Source organism: Scylla paramamosain, chromosome 24 (genome assembly GCF_035594125.1).
Source record: "Scylla paramamosain isolate STU-SP2022 chromosome 24, ASM3559412v1, whole genome shotgun sequence".
Taxonomy (NCBI): Eukaryota; Metazoa; Arthropoda; class Malacostraca; order Decapoda; family Portunidae; genus Scylla; species Scylla paramamosain.
This window is the reverse complement of record NC_087174.1, coordinates 3,117,501-3,131,565: the sequence shown is the minus strand read 5'-3', so window position 1 is coordinate 3,131,565 and position 14,065 is coordinate 3,117,501. Positions and strand designations below refer to the sequence as shown.

General features: G+C 42.5%; 3 protein-coding genes across 11 annotated transcripts in view; 1 reads left to right on the top strand and 2 right to left on the bottom strand.

Moving 5' to 3' along the window:
• Positions 1 to 387: 387 nt before the first annotated feature.
• Positions 388 to 1,914, bottom strand: LOC135112577 (uncharacterized). 3 transcript variants are annotated; one of them, XM_064027045.1, is made up of 2 exons: positions 1,703 to 1,914; positions 388 to 1,450 (listed from the first exon to the last, which is right to left on the bottom strand). In XM_064027045.1, exon 2 carries the CDS (start codon positions 1,400 to 1,402, stop codon positions 665 to 667), a length of 738 nt encoding a protein of 245 aa, XP_063883115.1. In that variant the 5' UTR covers positions 1,403 to 1,450; positions 1,703 to 1,914; the 3' UTR covers positions 388 to 664. The 3 variants fall into 3 exon arrangements, with proteins under 3 accessions (XP_063883115.1, XP_063883114.1, XP_063883116.1); XM_064027044.1 differs by having other exon boundaries at positions 1,722 to 1,910; XM_064027046.1 differs by having other exon boundaries at positions 1,694 to 1,716.
• A 559-nt stretch (positions 1,915 to 2,473) lies between these two features.
• Positions 2,474 to 8,342, bottom strand: LOC135112578 (protein naked cuticle homolog 2-like). 3 transcript variants are annotated; one of them, XR_010274475.1, is made up of 5 exons: positions 8,205 to 8,342; positions 6,355 to 6,467; positions 4,302 to 4,406; positions 3,451 to 3,853; positions 2,474 to 3,404 (listed from the first exon to the last, which is right to left on the bottom strand). XR_010274475.1 is itself a non-coding variant. In XM_064027047.1 (4 exons), exons 1-4 carry the CDS (start codon positions 8,209 to 8,211, stop codon positions 3,719 to 3,721), a joined length of 360 nt encoding a protein of 119 aa, XP_063883117.1. In that variant the 5' UTR covers positions 8,212 to 8,328; the 3' UTR covers positions 2,474 to 3,718. The 3 variants fall into 3 exon arrangements, 1 of the variants encoding a protein (XP_063883117.1); XR_010274476.1 differs by having other exon boundaries at positions 2,474 to 3,316; positions 8,205 to 8,328; XM_064027047.1 differs by having other exon boundaries at positions 2,474 to 3,853; positions 8,205 to 8,328.
• Positions 8,343 to 13,854: 5,512 nt separating this feature from the next.
• LOC135112576 (beta-arrestin-1-like) overlaps positions 13,855 to 14,065 on the top strand; it is a 93,022-nt gene continuing 92,811 nt past the window's right edge. For 4 of the 5 annotated variants that reach the window (XM_064027043.1, XM_064027039.1, XM_064027041.1 and 1 more), the window contains exon 1: positions 13,855 to 14,020. The gene's annotated coding sequence lies outside the window, so the exon portion shown is untranslated. The remainder of the gene's footprint in view (positions 14,021 to 14,065) is intronic. The other variant, XM_064027042.1, reaches the window with a different exon arrangement.

Below are 14,065 nucleotides of genomic sequence, written 5' to 3'. Positions count from 1 at the left end.
TTTCTTTGGCCGTTTTTTTTTTCATTTATTTACTCTGTTTTCGTAGTTTTATGATACCCCCTGTCTTGTCTTCTTATGTTGTCTTCTTATGTATTCTTATCCATTTATTCATTTTTATTTATAAAGGAAAGCCATCCTTTAGTTTTATTCATAATGATAGTTATGCATATATTTTGTTCGTAAGGATAACATCTACTAGATATCTATTATTTCATTTTGCTCATAAATTTTAGTCCTGCATATATTTATTTGTAATGTAAACTTAATTTTTGTTCATAAAGTTGGGCCGTGCAGCACAGGCGGCGGTGAAGACGCGTCCCCCACACACCACTGCCGCAAGATTTTAACTATTGTCTGCGATGAGTCACTTTTAGGAATACAAGCACCACATATTCATAAACTTTATTTGGTTCTATGCAAAGCTTTCAACATCATATAAAACCTGATCGGCATCTAAAACTCTCCGGAATATTCAAACAGAAGTATTCACAATCATTACGTCATTAGGTTCAGTCATTAAAAGTTAACAGGTAATTAAGCGTTTACAAAATCCCATTCTTCACTTTCCCCTTCGATGAAAAGTAGCACTAATTAAAACCAAAACAAGACTGCACATATGGCCGCATGGGGTAGTTGTGATGACGCCAGCACCATACCACGCTTACTACTGGTTCCCTGGATTGTGGTGGTGGTGTTGACCGAGCTGGTGGTGGTAGTGGTAGCCGAGGAGAGGATGGTGGCCATGGAGAGGATGCTGGTGGGGCACGTAGTCACTCCCATGCACTTTACATGAGCTTGTCGCACTCTCATCATTAAACGACTGATCAGGCGCGGCCACGGTACCCTCCCCTTGCATCATCACACCCGGGACTTGATATGGGGCGTAGGCTGCTGGCGGGGTCTGATTCGGCAGCGCCACAATGACTGTAGGAGCTGTGGTGTAAGGGGAGTAAGCTGAAGGAGCTGTATATCCATAAGGGTAGGGAGCTGCGTATTGGGCGGCTGCAGTGTGTGGATAGGAGTAGGATAGGAGGGCCGAGGCTGGCGTTGTATAATGTTGGTATGTTGAGGCTGGAGAGGGCGTATAGGGATGGAATGCCGAGGCTGGAGCTTGGGGATGAGGTGTATAGGTGACGGAAGTTGTATTCTCAGTGGGCGAGGGTACTGGGCCGGAGGTTTTAGGGGGGAGGGGGCTTGTGTTACTACCGAGGGAGGAATAGCGGCCGTGGGTGTAGGCTGTGTCTGATGTACTCGTTTTATTTTCTCCTGGGTTAGGTACTTCGGCAGAGGCTGTGTTCCCGCTGTGAGGAGGCGTGGAGGCTCTGTGGTTGGTGTATGGCAGGTAAGGGTCAACGACGCTGTATGGGGGAGGCGCTGAAGGACTGTACGACTTCCTAGACATGATCGTTGTTCACACTGCCGTCACGAGTATGATATGGCGCCGTAATGTCTGCGGGAAGATAAAATTAAAGACATTATGATCTGGTTATAAGTGTGTGTGTGTGTGTGTGTGTGTGTGTGTGTGTGTGGCTGGGATTTGAATGTTAAGTGAGGTGTACCTTAGAACCAACCACAAGGCACCAGAAAACACATAACACTCACCATAACCAAACAAAAGAACTCAAACATTCAAGCTAACCTAACCTAACATACAGCACAACTCTCGCACATTTAAACCTACAAACAACCGCACCTTATTCACCTTTTCACCCAGCACACACCTGTTCCTGCAGAGTTGCCACCCGTCAGGCCGCTGGGAGGTGCAGAATATGGCAGTAGTGGAGGCGAGGTACAGGACAGTAGGACAGGTCAGGGCCGCCTAATGAACACTGTCTCGGTAACTCGGTTCAAACTTCGTTCCTCATATTCGAAGCTTCACCAGGTATGCCTCTCAGTTGCGAGATCTCGTTTGCTTTTCTTGATTTCTCTCTCTCTCTCTCTCTCTCTCTCTCTCTCTCTCTCTCTCTGAATTAAAACCTTCCCCGTATTGGTTCTCTCGTTAATATCTTATTGGAATATTAAGCACAGTATCAACAAGAGCTTGGCCACACTTTTTATTTCTCCCGTGTCCCTTACCTGCAGCTGGTGTGATGGACAGACTACCTATCTTTCTATCGATCACCCTCCTAAACAACACTAATTAAATCATTACGTCATTCGCCCATACTTTCCCATTACCGTCGCTTCCCTTAACACTTGATCTAATATGATTTGTTGGTGCCATGTTGTTCGTGCTGCCCGCCAGTTCTTTGCTATCTTCTTTTTTTTTGTCTTAAAGTCTTGCAATGTCTTTATTGGGTGCAGTTTGTGATGTGTGTGTGTGTGTGTGTGTGTGTGTGTGTGTGTGTGTGTGTGTGCGCTAGAATCCTGCAACTCATTCATTGTATCATTTCAATAGGGGGAAACAGTTTTCTAAGCCTCCAAATTCACGTATCAAACTGTCTTTCAGTCATAAGGAAAAACAAAGTGTTAATTTTTTTTTATTTTATTTATTTTACTTTTTTTTTTTCCTTCATATTTACTTGATGATACAGTTTGTATGTGCTGCTTATTATTTTCTTACGGCACGAAGTTACTAGAGAATAACAAGGAATCATAAGTACATGACGAAATAGAAAACTATTAAGGGCGCGCGCACACACACACACACACACACTTTTAGCTTCATTATTATTGTCATATAAAAGTAGTTTGGTCACATTCTGAGACTGTAATTCATACTGAAACTAATTAACCCTTTATAAGTATTCGTACATAGAAAAGTAAAGTAAATTGCCTGTATTGCATTACATAACAGTTATGCAAAAATCCGTCAGCCCAGGAGCTCCGGTTCGGCAGACTGCATACAGGAAATTTATTTATGCATATCAGTACTTATTGGCACAATGTTACTGATAGTAAAAATTACATACACACACACACACACACACACACACACACACACACGATTAGCAAGACTGCGGCTGGCTTACTCATTACACATGTACAAGTGTCATGGCGAACTTTACTTCACAAGCGTCAGTCAGTCTCCGAGTTAATGGTTATCTCCATGACACGACTGTAAGTGTTCATCTCTGTGTGTCCCTGGACACCCGTGTTGTGACGCAGCACACCCACAGCCTGCTTACCAGCGTCACCTTTCATCCACGTTCCGTGCTCTTTGCACCTTACTCAGTACATTCTTGCCTACCTTGTGTGCACGAGCAGTGCTGCTCCTGCACGCGTTGCACTGTTTGCACGTTCCGTGCTGCATGCCCCAGTACACGTTGCACTGTTTGCACGTTCCGTGCTGCATGCTCCAGTACGCAGGGCGCACCTTGTTTGCACGTTCCGTGCTGCATGCCCCAGTACACGTTGCACTGTTTGCACGTTCCGTGCTGCATGCTCCAGTACGCAGGGCGCACCTTGTTTGCATGGTCCGTGCTGCATGCTCCAGTACGCAGGGCGCACCTTGTTTGCATGGTCCGTGTCTGCCGTGTTCAGTACACCTTGGGTACTTTCGTTGGCACGCTTCGTACTACATCTTCCCATAAAAAAAGATTAATTTACAAAAAATTATATGAAAGTAAGTCATCTTACTGTTATCATAATCCTTCCCAAAAGATTATAAGGAATAGGAGATCAAAATCATCATTATGTACATGGAATCTTTTTTAGGTATAGAAAGGGAGAAAAATTTTGCTTCTTTCCTCTCTTTCTCATCATATTCACACTCTAACTACCACCATCCATGGTGGTGGTGGTGGTGGTGGCGGCGGCGGTGATGGTGGTGGTGATGGTGTGGGTAGGCACCGGCCGCCGCTAGTCCCATGGCCATGCCCACGCCCACGCCTAGCCCAGCACCGGCAGGTCTCTGTACAGGGACGGAGAGGAAGTTATAGATATTCACGAAAAAAAAAAAAAAAATCAACGTTATGAACAAAGCAGTGAGACAGTTTAGCTCCGTGTTCGTACTGGGATGAGGAAGCTCCTTCTCCCCGGCAATGCGGCTGTCACCGCTGCCCCGCCCTTCCCTTTGCGAGGCACGTGACTGCCTCTCCTGTGCTATAGAGATCTGTACGCTGCTGGAGGTACAGTCAAGTTTTGCCTCAAATTGACGTAGTGTGAACTCAATAATCGTGTAAAGCTACATATTAATGGAAGGCTTTCAATGATTGCTCTTCTCCATCAGAATGTATAATGGCTATCATGCGATACTGAATGCTCTGTCTCTCTCTCTCTCTCTCTCTCTCTCTCTCTCTCTCTCTCTCTCTCTCTCTCTCTCTCTCTCTCTCTCTCTCTCTCTCTCTCTCAGGACGTACCCTGCCTACCACCACCTTCTCCTGCACCACCACGGTGGGCGGCGGGGGCTGACCCTGCACCACCACCGTCGGGGGCCGCTGCTCTTGGACCACCACCTGGGTTGTCTGCAGGTGAGAGACACACGTGAGAAAAATAAGTGAAGGTAGGCTATTAAAGGTGTTTGCTCCTCATCTCCTTCATTAATGGTGGTTATGTATTCATCATCTGTCCGTAAGATATCTCTGTGATTTATCAGTGTATTTAGATTCTTTTAGTTATTTACTTTTATTTATTCATTCTATTTTTTTTTTGTGTGTGTATTTTTATATTATTATTTTTATTATTTTATTTATTTATTTATTTATTTATTTATTTATTTATTTTATTTGTTTATTTATTTGTTTATTTATTTATTTATTCATTTTTTGCTGGGAGAATTGGCCTTGGGTGAAGGAAGAATTAATAATACTTTGATAGGTGTGCGTTCTTCAATATTCTAACCTCCAGATTCTCCCAAGACGCATTATAATAAAAACGTGCCATTTTCCAATAAGTCTACGGAGAATGCGTGCCACATTTCATTAAGTCCACGGCAATGTGCGCCACGTTTCACAATTATGGGGTGCGCTGGGGAAGGCATGAGCTGTCTGAGTGTGCGTTGATCATATCACTGTTTATTTACGTATTCATTTGTTTATTTATTTATTTGTTCACTTATTCATATATCATCATTCATTTGATTTATTACTTTATAGTTTACAAGTCTTCAAGAATGTTTGTATCTTCGAATAATTTTACCCTCATTATTTATTAGTTTGTCGTTGTTTGTGTTGAAAAGTTTAGTTTGCAATTAAGCTATTCACTTTCAGGGAGCTTGCTTATCTTCGTATTTGCTGTGGTATTTGATTTGTCATATGTTTGTTTGCTTTCTTTTTTTATTAATTTTCTTCCGTGAGTTTTAGTGTGTGTGTGTGTGTGTGTGTGTGAAAAATATATTAAGAAAACAATATTAGATATAAGTGAATTCCAATGAAACAGCGAAAAACATTATTACCACCACCACCACCACCACTGACGACAACAACAACAACAACAACAACAACAACAACAACAACAACAGCAGCAGCAGCAGCCATGAGAGGGTCACATGTGGTTTAATAGTGTTTGTTTTCACCTTTCACAACAAAGAGATTACCGCCTTTATCAGACAGACAATGAGCTTTTGTGTGACTGCGAGCATTAACAGTTTACGTGGCATTGGTATCTCTTGACCATGAGAGAGAAAGAGAGAGAGAGAGAGAGAGGGAGAGAGAGAGAGAGAGACAGTCAATTCAGTCTAGAAATCATTCAGTAATCTGCCGTTATTACTTTCCTTGCCTTACAGTATAAGATGACATAAATTACAAACATTCGTCTCGCTTCTACGTAAAATAAACACCAATATATTAAAAGAAAAGATTTAGTATAGTTGCCTTTATTCAGGAAATCGTCTCGTTAATACGTGCTGACGCTAAATTTGTCTCTTAATAAAAAAGTAAGACTCAAACAGAAGACGGAAACTTTCACAAACGGAAAACGGAAATTCGGTGAATAATACATTGAAAACAGTACAGGGAAGGAAATTTTCATGTCTTTCTTACCCCTGTCTTTCGTCTTTTCCACGGCACTACATAAACTTGATATCTAGCACGTCACTTTCGGTCTTAATGGGAAAAAAAATAGGGAAAAAAAAAGGAAAAGTCATGCGCCCTTCTGCTAACATATCGCCTACGCGGATTAGCTCATGACTTTTCCAAACGCCTGGCAGCCTGAATCCGTCTTAATCCGCCTTAATCCGCTCTCAAAGGGGACTTGGGCTATTTTTAGGGGTTTTAACGGCTCTCTTAGCAGCAGAAAACTGGTAAGTGACACCCGTGATCTTGGCTCTACTATTTAATATGTTATTATCATTTTTTATTTTTACTTAAGTCTTTATTTATTGATATTAATATTAGTCTTACAATTATTTTTTGTCTGGTTATGGTTCTCTCTCTCTCTCTCTCTCTCTCTCTCTCTCTCTCTGTCTCTACTTACGGGCTGTGGCGGTAGAGGCGTGTAGGGCTGCTGGGGATAGGGCGGTGGGTAGGCTGGTGGAGCTGTGGGGACGGGAGGGGGTGGGTAGGTCCCCGGTGGATACTGAGGGTAACCTGGGGAGGGAAGAGACATGCGTAAGTAGCAGCGGTAATGGTACAAGTGCGTTAGAGAGAGAGAGAGAGAGAGAGAGAGAGAGAGAGAGAGAGAGAGAGAGAGAGAGAGAGAGAGAGAGAGAGAGAGAGAGAGAGAGAGAGAGAATGAAGAAAATCGTGTCTTTTACCTTTAATTACTTGCATAACCAATTAATATTCCTGATCTCTCTCTCTCTCTCTCTCTCTCTCTCTCTCTCTCTCTCTCTCTCTCTCTCTCTCTCTCTCTCTCTCTCTCTCTCTCTCTCTCTCTCCAAAATTAACATACTTATTTGCATTCAGTACCTGCCTATTAATCCCACAAAAAGAGGGATTTACCTACACAGGTGAAAAGCTTAAAGGATTATCCCCCTCACGCGCCTCGTGGGTAACCTGATTGGCTAAAAAGTTATCTCCCCACACCCTATCTCTAAACTCCCTCACCGCAGCCGCCGCCGCCTTCCATTTTTCAAACCTTAAATTCAAAAGGAGGGAAGAAAAAAGAAAATGGTTTGCAAAAGTTATCTGATCATTACCTAAGTGGAAGAAAACTTTGCTAACTTTCCTTTTTTTTTTTCTTTTTTATGACCTTGTAAGATTTTCAGGCGGAATCTCGCAAATGTAAGTTACTTGAATTGAAAGCATTGTTATTCATTATGCATTAAAGTGGTCTTCTGTTCTCGTGTTGAGTTGAGAAAGTGAATAATGCACAGCTTCTTAACTTTATAATTACCAATTTTTATGTAAGAGGGGCACTGGCCTAGGGCAACAAAAAAACGAAAAAAAAAGGTCAACTAAGGTACCAGTCCCTAAAGAAAGGTCAAAATATCATCCAAAACTGAAGGATAAAGATTTTGAAACGTCCCTTTTGAAAAAGTTCAAGTCATAGGAAGAAGGAAATACGGAAGCAGGCAGGGAGATTACTTAAGTCCCAAAATGATGATGGAAATGTATAGATCTTTTTCCTTAATTACTACTACTACTACTACTACTACTACTACTACTACTACTACTACTACTACTACTACTACTACTACTACTACTACTACTGCTGCTGCTGCTTCTACTACTACTGCTGCTTCTACTACTACTACTACTACTACTACTACTACTACTACTACTACTACTACTACCCATGCCATGCTCGAATTATTATGATGGTAATAATGATAGTAACAAAGAGATCAGTAAATAAGTAAGTTTGGAAAATAAATACAGTGAATAACTTAACTTTTAAATCTCTCGACGCTCTCTGAGGTGGAAAGAAAAAAACTGCAAGCGAAGAAAAGATAAAAGACAGAATAATCGGGGAAACTTTTGAATAATGGCGGAGAAAGGCGAAGCAAGAATACTTAATTTTCTCCACCAAGGAAAGTTAGGAAGAGTTAAAGGTGCGATGCTGATGATGATGATGATGATGATGATGATGATGATGATAAGTATTCCGTGAATGAGACAAAAAATGAAGAAGGAAAAGGGAGGAGGAAGATGATGTAGAGGAGAGGGAGGATGTGAGAGAAGTTGGGATGGAAGGGTAGGTGGAGATTGGAGCCTCCGCTAGAAGTAGTAGTAGTAGTAGTAGTAGTAGCAGCAGTAGTAGTAGTTGTAGTAGTAGTAGTAGCAGCAGCAGTAGCACTCTTCTTCTACTACTACTACTACTACTACTTCTACATTACCACCACCACCACTACCACCACCACCACCACCATCAACATAGCTTACCTGCCATCACTGACGACAACCAGTAGCTAAGGAGACAGCCACCTGAGCACGACTGACTGACAGACAGACTGACTGACTGCTGGCTGCTGGCTGTGGGCGTCACCTGATGCTGTCACCACGTGTTCTAATCGCGATGAAGGGGACATGGGGGGACGTGGAGATGGTGTCACCAGTTATCCAACCCTTCCATCACCCCTTCAAAACAACCCCTTCCTTTTTCCTGTTCTTTGCAATCTTTTTTTTCCACTCACCTGTTCTCCCTTCGTATATACTCGCGTGTATGTTTCTTTCTCCTTCTCCTTCCTGTAGTTTCCCTTTCCTCTCACCTCCCTCTCACCCATTATCTTCCCTCTTCGCCATATATACGTACTTTCCCTTCCCTTCACTCCCACACTCCTCTTCCCTACTTGAAACGTCCCATTCCTTCTTCCTACACTCATCACATCCCTCTGACCTCCTCCCACCACCTAATCTACCCTTAACTCTTCCCATTCCTTGTCTGTTGCTACCTTGTCCCTGCGTTTCCCTTCATTATTCAAAACTCACCATTTCTTTTCCTTCCCTCTTCTATCCCCTCATCTTTCTTTCCCTTCACTCTTGTTGTTACTGTTGTTGTGAGGCAGTGTTTCTGTCCACGAGGCAACAGGAATGCATGTCTTGCCAGTTCTCTATCGCCTCTGACTCAGCGTTCTCCCTCAGCCTGAACTCAGCACTCCTGCCAGTCACAGTCACACACTGCGTCATGGATTCTGGTCCTCTCCCTTACAAACAGTGCGAAAAAAAAAGTCTCTTGTGTAGTGTTTGAAGTTTCTTTTACTTTTTGGGAGCGGAGTGATGGATGGGCTTGTTCTTCCTTTTTGTTTTATATTTTTAAGTTGTAATTAAAATATACGAGTATGTAATGTACGAGTAAGTAACAGCTGTGTAGATTTGAGTTATACAGGGATTCGAGATAGCAGGGATGAAAAATACGTATTAATATATAAATGTATAGAAAAGCAACACATGTATAAGCTTTAGTGACGGTACGAGTATTCACGGAAACGAAGACAATAGTGACGAGAATAGAGATTAGTGAATAGCTGAATAACGCATCGATAAGAGAAAACAGTGTAAGATGAAGGAAAAAATAACTGAGACGAAAAACAATAAAGGATGAATTATATACTGCACTTGTATAAATAAGAGAAAATAAATAAATAAAAAAAAAGCTGTGTAGAATGAAGTTACGTGCACAGGAAGACTAACAATCCACACAAGGAGTTAAGGTCAATGCTGGTTTAAAATACAGATTAACTTGTTGTGGTTACTCTCACCGGAAGCCCAACCTGGAATTGTGTCCGCTAATCATTTGGCCACATCATGCTATTTCCGGCCACGTGGGGATCCTGCCCAAGACGTTTCCTTTCCTCCGTCTCCCACAACTACTTCCGCTAAGCTCCCCTCCCCCCACCCCTATAACGCCTTCCTTCTACTTCTTCCCTTCTATCTCTCCCTTTTCTTCTACGATCTATTTATATCGCCATGTTTCCTTTTACTTACTCTTTGTCTCTCTCTATTTCTCTCTTTCCTCCTTGTTCATTGTTTTGTCTCCTCTTTCCGTTTATTTTTCATCTCTTCCTTCTCTCACTCGTCTTCTGTTTTGTTCCTTTTATCGTCTCCTTTTACTTGCTTTCTGTCTCTCTTTCCTCGTTTGGTTTCTTGTTCCTTGTCTTGTCTCCTCTTCCTTCTTATCTCACTTTCTATTCCATCCTTTCTTCCTCTCCTCCTTCCTCTGTATCCTGTTTTCTCTCTCTCCAACCCTTCTTTCCATTGTTTCCTTCTCTCCCTCTATAACTTCATGTTCCTTTCCTTCCTCCAGTTTCTTTCTCTCCATTTCTTCCCTCCCTTCGTTGTCTTCTGTTCATTTCCTCCATGCATCTTCTACTTTCCCCTTCTTCCCTCTTTCTATTATCTTTCTATTATCTTTCTATAAAATTTTGTTCTCTCCTCCTTCTTCTCTTACCTTGTTCCTTCATTTCTTACCTTCCTTCCCTTTCCTTTCATCCCTTCCTTTCTCTCTAATGACCTATGTATCTTATTTTCCATCCCCTTCACCTATTTTTTTACTCCCCTCTCCCCTTTACCTCTTCTCTACCTCTTCCTCATCTATTTTATCAACTGCATCCCTTTTCATATTCTCCCGTTTCACACCCTCCTGGACCTCTCCCCTCCCTCTCTCACCACAAATACCGCAGACTCTCCTCCTCTCTCCCCTCTTCCCCCTCTCCCCTCTATCCCTCCCCTCCCGCACGCCACAGCCTCCTGATAACAAGGTGTTTATCTGTCTGGAAACACCCACCTCCTCTCACGTGACTCTGACGCAGTGGTGATGACGTTAGTTGTGGTGAGTGGCCAGCGTGACGCAACTCTCTCTCTCTCTCTCTCTCTCTCTCTCTCTCTCTGTGTGTGTGTGTGTGTGTGTTAAACAATAGTGGACTTAGGTTCGTGTTTGTTTGCTTGTTTGTTTGTACAGTTTGTTTGTTCGGTCACATATTCGTTACTGTCCTGGTGTGTGTTTGGTTTGTTGTTGTTGTTGATGTTGTTGCTGTGTTTGTTGTTGTTTTCTTGCATTAAAATTATATGCTTGTTTCTTTAGTCTTCGTTCCTTTCCTGTTTATGCAAACTTTATCTTACAACGCAATAAACACACACACACACACACACACACACACACACACACACACACACACACACACACACACACACTTTTATATATATTTTCTCATGGATAAAAAGAAAATTAATGTACATGGGAAGCAAGAAAGTGACCAAAAACAACATTATTTATAGGTGAGAGTAACAGAGGGGAAAGGGAAGGAGGGACAGAGAGAGAGAGAGAGAGAGAGAGAGGGGAAGGGAGAAAGGAGAGAGGAGGAAGATTTTATATAATTATGGAGGGAGAAGAAGAGGGGAAGGAGGAGGGGATGGGAACAATTTTAGATCTTCACAGCAAGTAGGGTGAGGGGAGACGAGGGAAGAGGGCGGAAAGGAATATGATATGATAGGAAGAGGGAGAGGAGGTGGGCGAAAGAGGGTAGCCTTAGGATTCAAGAGTACCCATTGAGGTAGAAAAGAGGGAGGAAAGTAGAGGGCATAGAGGAGAAAAAAGAAAAGAAAGAGGAGGCAGTGAGAGGAATTTTGAAAGTGAGAGAAAGAGAGGGAGGGAGGGAGGGAGACGATTGAAAGGAGATAGAGAGGAAAATAGTTTAGGATAAGAGAGAGAGAGAGAGAGAGAGAGAGAGAGAGAGAGAGAGAGAGAGAGAGAGAGAGAGAGAGAGAGAGAATAAAGAAATATTAGAGGGAAGGAGGAATAAGCAAGGAAGAAGAAAGAAAATATATGCGAGATGGAGGGAAAAGGAGGAGAGAAAAGACGAAAGCAAAGAGAGAGAAAGAAAAAAAGGTGATTTACTTGTTTGTTTACTTACAGACTGGGGGAAACTGATAGGGAAATTATGTTCATATTCTCTCTTAGTTCGTGATGTGGCAGCCTCTTGAAAGCCAATAGCACGAATGGCACACTATGACTCCGCCGCAGGACACGCCAGGAGAAAGTAGATCAAGATTAACTAACGGGAGAATTCTGTAGGCCCATATACCTGATAAAGAAAACGAGACTCTAGTTATAGTTTCATTAAAAAAGAAAACGCATCAACTTTTTTTTTTTTTCATATACTACAACCCACCTCTCTTTGGTCAGTTCTCGTGTTCATTCCTGCTCGATTTGTAATGATGGTTAATTGCGTGACAGCACTTCTGGTGGCGACCATACGAGTAGGTACTGTAGATTGTGGGGCTTATCTTCCCTCCCCATTGTCACTTCTTATCTGTGGTTCGTGGTTGACAATGGGTATACTTTTTCATTTTGTTTTATCTATTTATTGTCATTTTTTTTTGTGATTTAAGTACTCGTATCTTTTCTCTCTTTATGGGTCATTGTTTAGCATCGTTTGCTTATTCATGAGGTAATTATTATTGTCCATTACTCTCTCTCTCTCTCTCTCTCTCTCTCTCTCTCTCTCTCTCTCTCTCTCTCCTCTCTCTCTCTCTCTCTCCTGTATTAGTCATTTGTAGTGTTTGTTTTACTGATGGCCTGAAAGTCATCGTCCATTACTCTCTCTCTCTCTCTCTCTCTCTCTCTCTCTCTCTCTCTCTCTCTCTCTCTCTCTCTGTCTCTCTCTCTCTCTCGTTTAATTTTTGTACACTTACCTCATTTTCCTTAATTAATATCCGCATATTTTATACAGTTTCATATACAACAAAGGTAATTTCTCTACCCTGTGCCCTTTTCATCCCAGTGCCTCAAGGAAAATCTCTACCTGAAATCCCACTTTTATTTTTACACAAAGCTTACTTGCACAACATAACATAAACATATACAGCACAAAGATATACGGCATTATCATAAAGAACATCAACATCACGTAGCTCCAATTTAGTAATGTTATTTTAGTTTGATAAGGGAATACAGTGTTACAGAAGGAGAAAAAGAGAGGTGGAGAGGAAGAGAAAAGGCTGAACGATATTTTTAGAAGGACTGAAAAGTGCGTGACGGAGGGAAAGGAAGGAGAGGCAAGGAAGTGAAAAGGAGAAGGAATGTAGGAATGTGCCTTCATGGATTGTGATGAGTGTGTGTCCCCTGTGGCATAGAGAGAGAGAGAGAGAGAGAGAGAGAGAGAGAGAGAGAGAGAGAGAGATTTCCCTAGGCGTGTCTTCTATTTTGGTCTCATAAAGAATGACCATAATGTGTGTGTGTGTGTGTGTGTGTGTGTGTGTGTGTGTCTGCATTGCCACCACTGCAGTACTTCCCGTCTCCACCACACCACCACCATCATCACCACCACCATCACCACTATAACTATTGCGGTGTGCTGGCGTCTAATTACTCCTTGATTACTTTACGGTCCAGTCAGGAAGGAAGGGAAGCACTGTTGCATGCGAATTAAGCTCCCATCTATTAGCAAAGCACGTAATTAGAATACACACATCTGTACCTTGTCAAATTTTCTGTTCTTGCGAGTGTTGATTCATGCAGTGGCTTTGTTCTGGACTAGTGTATGGGAAGGTTTATCATTTAGTTGTAGAAATGTATAGGAAAGGTTGTATGTTTTTTTATTGTATAGTCTTATTGATTAGTGGGTTCATGTGGTGATGTTAAGCACGAAAATAAATAGATGAGTGAATGATTAAAGAAGGAAATAGAAGTTGTTTTGCTTCTGTACTGTAGTTGACGTGTCAGCTTGGTCATCTTTGCTGTTTGTGTTTGGTTAGTGTGAAAATCTCGTGGTGTGTGTGTGTGTGTGTGTGTGTGTGTGTGTGTGTGTGTTTGTGTGTATTCAGCTTCTTGTATGAGTGAGCCACACACACACACACACACACACACACACACACACACACACACACACACACACACACACACACACACACACACACTAACTACCTAACTAACTAACTGACTAACAAACAAACAAGCACAACACAACACAAACAAAACCACACAAATACCAAAGCTACCCTTAAAAACGTCACCATCTTCTTCTGAAACGCTCGTTTTCTGTCCGGTGCTGCCATCTCGCAGCGATGAGAGAAGATATCCTCCCATGGGCCGTGACGTCACTTCAGTTGGATGAGAGGCAGTGAGAGGGGAGGACGCAGCGGCGGGTTATGCATTGAAACCTGTGTGTCTGTACGGGCGAGAGGGAGGAACGGAAAAATAACCTTACCAGTCTGAGCTCGAGGCACGGCGGAGGGCGGGGCGAGACAGAAGGCTGCTGAGGGTGAGTGTCGGGGCGGGGAGGTGCGGGCGGGGCTCTGTTATCGCT